Here is a 6,955-nt window from a genome sequence, read left to right on the forward strand (position 1 = left end):
CGCTTTCAAATCCCTCGATCCAAAACGACCGAACAAAAGCGACAAAACCGGGACAAAACAGGTGTTTTCCGCAAGCGCAATCACTCTGACCAGCCGTCGTATGTTTGTGACTATTCTCTGGGAGAGGGAAGGGGCCCTTTTTTTAATTTTAATTTTAATTTTTTTTTAGTCGTCCTCAGTCTTCAGAGTTTCTACAGCCAGCTCGGGTTGAAATGCTAGAAAAAGTTAGTAATTCCCAGGCAAAACCTCTATTAATAACAAAATCTCCCAGCCAGCTCATCGAAACACCTGTATTTTTGCCAGCCAGCAAGATTCCTCTGGGGAACAGATAATGTGAGGAACAGATTCGTTGGGTGCCCCTGTACCTTTCGCAAACTTTCACAATAAGTCATTTTCTTGTTGGTTGTAATCGAGCGGCAAAATATTGCAGAAGTTGGAAGTATTTGGTCTGCAACTGGAAAATGCGCGCTAATAAGAATTACAAATATCGCCAGAATGACAAATTTCGCCAAAGAGAAAAGCCCGGGATAAGGAAAAGAAGGATAAAGGCGCCTCTCGACGATCTTGAAATGTAACTTATATCGGAAAAGTGGCAAGGATTTTTTCTGAAAAGTATGGGAAGAATACCATTTTTTTCAAGGATTGAAAACACCAAAGTAACAAAGGGCAAAGAGCGCCCTTAATTTGTCGCAAGTGTTGCAAATACTGTGGAAGTCTCAGGAAGGATTTTGTCTCCCATGTCAAAATGCACGTTAAGAAGAGTCGCAAGTAGATCAATGGTACTTATTGCATCTTTTCTAAAAGCCAGAAAACACAATACCAACAAAAAGGAAGGAGGGCCCTCGGTAAACCTCAAGTATAGGAAATATTGCAAAGGTCGCGAGGATTTTGTTTACAATGCTAAAATGCGTGGTAACGACAAACTTGCGAAACATAAATAGAGCAAGAATAGAAAATCCGCCCAAGTAACAAAGAGCTAGGGCTTTGCCGGTAATTTAGCACATAGCAATTTAGCACAAAAGTCGCAAGGGATCTTACTGCAACGCCAAAATACCGGCTTCTAAAAATCGTTCATATCACAATAATAATAAATGTATCAACGAGAAAGAAACAAATGCAATGGGGTAAGTTAAGTTTTACAAACCAAGCAGGTTGACTATGGGTCATAGTTTTGAGAATTAAAAATTTAGCTGCGAAATTTACAATTTAAAGACCCAAAGTTTCGATCGTGTCTTCACCAGGGGTCATCCAAAGCCTTGACAAAGAATCCTTTTATTTGTCGACCAATTTGCCGAAAAGGAACGAGGAGGTGTCAGGCCGCCTTCATCACAGTTCAAAGGAGCGATAGCGGCATTGTGTGCTAAACTTCCAAAACAACGACGTTCATGGTACGGCTTGTTGTTATTTAGTGATAATCTTAGAATTATCCCACGCAGTTGTTAGTTTGACAATCATGCTCTGACAAAGCAGCGTTTCTCCTTTAGACGCACTTAACTTGAGACCTTTAATTCGTCTGACGTTTAATGCGTCCACCTTATTTCCCGTATTTAAACTGGTCGTCTAATAAGACGTCTAAGATGTCTTAAACTCGTCTTAGGCCCGGGTTAAACGCCGTACTTCACATGAGCCGAACTCAATTCAACTAATTTACATGAATTAAGTTCATGTGAAGTACGGCGTTTGACCCAATTAAGTTCGACTGGTTTTATTTGGATTGGCTGAGGCGTGCTTCACGGCCACTCCAGGCGGGAATAACGGCTGAGGATCGCCTTTTGGTCAAACGCCGATCTTCCATGAGCCGAACCAAATGCATAATCATGTTGATGTATGAGACAGCCTCGATCTCGGTTTTGCTATTTATCTTCGTGGTCAGTTAATTCGGCTGAATTAAGTTCGACGTTTGACTTAACTAGTTTGGGTCGACCTAAAGTGTAATTAGGTTCGGCTCATGTGAAGTACGGCGTTTAACCCGGGCCTTAGACGTCCTCTAGTATAAATACGGCCATTCTCTTTCATAGGTGTCCAACTAACGTTTGGCCTGTCCGATTGTTTTTAATAATTAAAGAAGATACAGCTGGTCAAATTTAGTTCTGGCAACGGTCAAACAAGAACCACAACACCGCAAATAATTTCGTTTCACCGAACATCGGAGATTCAAAAACACAAACATCGCACACCGCAGGCTTTGAGGACACCGCAAGGTGAGATTTTATTCACCGAAACACCGCAAACCTCAATGCCCTCCTCAATACACAGGAGCTATTGTTCTATTGTTCTTAGGCTTGTTTGATCCAAAAAGTCGATATAAATAGCGACAACACGGTTGATCGTCGATACGGATAATCTGCATTAGATGTTCCATCGCACTAAGCCAAGCTAACAGAATGATGTCATCTGCCGATAACTGCATTGTATGTCACAAATTGGTTCGACCAAAGCAACAGGCACTTCAGTGTGACAACTGTGGGAACTGGACACACAGAACCTGTAAAACTGGTATGTCGCCTTACTCTATTATTTTTCCGGGTCTGTCAGTACTTGATGTAATATGTCAAAAATACTGGAGTTGCTCGTGCTATGTTTCAGGAAACTTACTTGGAATAAAATCTTTCCCGAAAAGATATCCTGATGCAGTAACTGAGAATGCAAGCATATCACAAACAAATTGCTCTCATAAGGTCCTTTTCGCTCCAAAACATAACTGGAGTATGGTTGGAAGGAATCTCGGTAAAGCCAAGTAAACGAGCAGCAGTAAATTGCTCAGTAGCTGAGTCGAATAATTCACTTTCGCTACTTTGATCGAGTCTGATCATGAACTTTTTAAGATTCCCTTCCTTGCAGTCGCAAACCTTAAAGATAAAAGATAAAAGTATTACTTTTATCTTTGCGGGACCAAGATGCATTTGAAGTTTTATGTTATACTTCGTTTTGACCATCTGGATTGCACGTATTGATCGCGTAACACAGTTATTGTAATCCACAATTATTAGTTAATTAATTAATTTACAACTGAAACGTTTCGTGTATATGATGAAACATCTTTTCATAGTCTAACGATTAAGTAGCTGGGTGGGACAACGATAGTAAACCAAGGGGGTTTGAAAGGGAACAACGCCGCTTTCTTATCAGGTGTCTCGCAACAAGAATACAAGGTCGCAGTGAGAACAGGACAGGAAATAGATTGGACTTGCATTTCGTGTTCAGCGGAAACCTTGCCTCCAACAAATACAGTGCTTCCAGTTGCTGAGAGTACAGTGATTGATGACCTGAACACCTCTGTGGAAATTCCAGTGCAGCATCATATCCTCCGTTGTTCTGTATCAAGTTTGGCTGATGAAGGCGATGATTTCAGTTTCGATGGTAAGTAAAAAATATTAACAACTATTAATTTTTCAAGCTCGGTTAATGCATTTCTCGTGCTCTGATTGGTTCACGCAATCTCGGTTATCAGCTCATATACCTTAGGTAGACCTTATATTGCCGGCAATTGAATGGGCTAAGCGTTGCTAAACTAAAGTTTGTTTCTCATCTTCATCAAGTTTTTTCGATTTCGTTCGGATTTTCTCGCTTTTTTTGCTCGTATTTCGTACCTCCAGACTTGAGTTAAGGAATTTAAGAAAACAATTATTCCATTGTTGGATATGAGACTGGTTATAGCCAACTCGGTGCTACGGGGTTCGTTGGCTATTTACCATCTCCTATCCAACAAGCGCGAATGGAATAATTGTTAATTATTCATCACGAGTGCGTGTTGGATTTGAGTTGGCTATAAACTGGCATTTTCAAGATGCGTGGATAGAATAATGGTTTTTCAAATTTTAATCAATTCTCGCTTTAATTTTTCACCTTGGAATAATAGAAGCAAAAAAAATATATATGAGTAGTTGTTACGTGGTGTTTATTGTAAATACTCAGTTTCATTTAGCTTATGTAGTAGTTTATGAAGGCTGTGTAATCGGTCGTTTCGCTTACAAGTCGATTTAATTACACGCGTGAAGCCTTCACTAACCGTTACTCCAGAGTCTCTTTACACTCTGTGCTTTCAACTCGCTTCACGTCTCGACCAAAGTTGTCCAAATCAGTTAAATCTTACAAACTGATCATAACTATCACAACGAAACACAATGTGATTACTGTACCGAGGTAATTACGGCCGCTTCCGCGGCTCTTAGAAAAGATCGGAAGTTAAGATCTTTTAAATTAAATGTGATATTGTTTCAAGACTTCATTGGGTTAGCCCCTGTTAGCGAGACGAACGCGAACGCGAATCGACCTCAGTGTAGGCGAATCGACTTGTGGGCGAAACGACCGAAATCCGTAGGCTCCATTTCCACCATTCTCTCGAGTTCGATTTTCTTCCCCCCACCCCTCCTCCCCCGTAAGAGGAGCGCGTGCTTTTCTCCCGAAACAGCGGTTGGTAATCGAGCTTATAACTTTGAACATTTTTACGTGCGCCGTTGTAGCTTCGTACCAAGAACATTATTGCTGGAAAGTAACCGAGTTCTGTTTGTTCTCGCTGATTTGATCTAATTTCCAACTTAGGCTATACAGAGCTTTAGCACCACGTTCACGTAAAGTTGAAACTCGAACGACGATGAACTCACGTTGACTCTCTGTTGACCGACAAAACGCCTTCACCCAAAATCTCAAAATTTAACAGTAAGGATTTTCATTTTATATGGAGTCTTTTTCCACAAACAATGTTTAAAAAGACTCCCAGTTCTGTTTTTGCTTTTTAGTGGGTCACGCAAGCTTAAGTCAGCACCTTCTCTCTATTTTACGTGAAACGTGTAAAGGCAGGCTGACGTTTACCGATTGGCGTAAACGTAGTGCTAAATGTCTCTCACATATCAGTCTCCAGGTCTAGACCGCAACTCAATTGTTCCTATGATATGATTTTTTTTTCACAGATTGTGATGGAATATTGATGGATTGGTCCAGCAATATGACAATATCCAGTCAAGACAAGGAACTTTCACAAGGTGTTCAGGAGAACTTTCAGTCACAACGGGAAAAACTTGAACGACGACGTCAAAGGGTATGCACCCCTTAAATGACGTTTTTTGAGAAACGGATAATTATTGTCTTCAAAAAGTGTTTGTATCGAAAAAAGTGAATTTAAAAATCACTGATTTTCACTTTCAAATTTCCCGCGAGGCGCCATCTTGAATTGTGATGTGTCGTGGTTGCCCTATTTAGGGAGCTTAGGCACGCGCGGTTTTGAGACGCGGAACGCAACCGGAAGGGAGCATTTCGCGTACCGGGACAGTGGAGAAAAGATACGTAGTAATGTAAATGTGGTTGTGTGAAGAAGGGAAAACAGCTCACTTCCGGTTTCCGCCCGCGTCTCAAAAACGCGCATGCTTAAGCTCCCTAATAGAGCAACCATGACACATCACAATTCAAGATGGCGACACGCGGGAAATTTGAAAGTGAAAATAAGTACGGTAATTTTAAAATTCGATAACTCTCCACGACGCGTCACAATTATACAAAGATGGCGGCGCCTGAGTAGAAGCGTTTTTGAAATTTATTTCAGATCCAAATGCTTTCATTAAAAAAAAAAATTGGGAAGAATGTTTGTTGTAAACGTTATGTTCTGTGGTTTTTAGTTATTTTCTTGTTTTAGTGGAAGTTCCCTTTGAGGTGTAGGAAAGTGGCCATCTGTTTAGTAGGCCACTTCGGAAAATACAATGATACTCCTTGTTTAACTCCCCAAATTTTGCATACGCATTATTTTTGGTTTCTCTTGAGACCATTAAAAGTCCGAAAAGAAACTGGAAACAATGCTTATGCAAAATCTGGGGGCACAACAACGAGTATTATGGTATTTTCCAAAGTGGCCTATTCCCCAGACAAAATTTGTTGAAATCGCAATAGATATCATAAGACACAAAGAAAAGAAAATATCAATGTTTTATTTTGCATAAAATGGTAACAAATTGTGATGAACCTTCCAAATTTCTCGCCTTTACTAGTATCGAACATTTCTTCCCTTCCGGTTTTCTCACTAGTGTATATTTCACAACCAGGCTACTGCTGTATCAACTGGTTCCTTTTTTCCTCCTTTTTTTTGTTTCTGCTCCTAGCTTTCAAACAAAAGAGAAAGAGAACGCAAGAAGACGAAGACTGGTTCAAAGAGACAGCGACTCCTTGAACCAGCGGAAAACCAACTTAAAGACTCCACCCACACCACAGCTCTATCCTCCCAGCTGCAACATCCACCAGACTTCATCCCTAATGGCTCGGTTACATCCTTATCAACAAGTTCCACATCATCCACAAAGGCCCCAAACAAAGTCAAAAGGACAGAGAGTATTGATGAGAAACTAAACATTGCTTTGAGAAACCAAGAAGTTCTAATTTCCTTATTGTCCCAGTTACTTGGGGAGGTTCGACAACAACCACAGGTTGCCCGACAAATGTTGATAGTACAAAGAGAAAAATAGCTATTGCTTGCTTAATGTCTGTAAAGGGACACTTCCCTGCTTCTGCAAAGTGAAGAAATTAATGTGCATTTTCACTCATGTAAATTAAGTGTGTATTGTTTGGTTGAACTGTTTCATTGTTCAATACATGTTAAATATGCACGTCCACTCAAAAAACTTTGTCCCTGTTAAATACCATGGTGTTTGTCCAGGAACATGCATCCACAGTCAAAGCTTTGAAAAATTACAGGCAGAAACTGGCTGCACTATAAAAGAAATATTTCCATTGCTACATAATTTGTTGGACAACATTTCCTAAGCTTGGGTTGCAACATGACTGAGCCACGTGGATGGATATGTTTTCTGGCAGCACACAACCATAGATTCAAAGAATAAGACAAAAATGTATCACAGCAGACAATTTTATGGGAGGCTCTTTATTGTTTTTTGCTAGTACATTTATAGTGTTTTAATCAAACAGGCCAAATCCCATATCGTCATCAGATTCCTCATCTTCTTCTTCCTTC

General features: G+C 40.3%; 1 protein-coding gene across 1 annotated transcript in view; it reads right to left on the reverse strand.

Moving 5' to 3' along the window:
• Window positions 1-6,846: 6,846 nt before the first annotated feature.
• LOC137974972 (large ribosomal subunit protein P2-like) overlaps window positions 6,847-6,955 on the reverse strand; it is a 4,551-nt gene continuing 4,442 nt past the window's right edge. The window contains exon 3 of the mRNA XM_068821996.1: window positions 6,847-6,955. This exon is cut by the window's right edge and continues 140 nt beyond it. Coding sequence (XP_068678097.1) covers window positions 6,898-6,955 — 58 coding nt within the window. The 3' untranslated portion in view covers window positions 6,847-6,897.

The sequence above is a fragment of the Montipora foliosa genome, chromosome 11 (genome assembly GCF_036669935.1).
Source record: "Montipora foliosa isolate CH-2021 chromosome 11, ASM3666993v2, whole genome shotgun sequence".
Classification (NCBI taxonomy): domain Eukaryota; kingdom Metazoa; phylum Cnidaria; class Anthozoa; order Scleractinia; family Acroporidae; genus Montipora; species Montipora foliosa.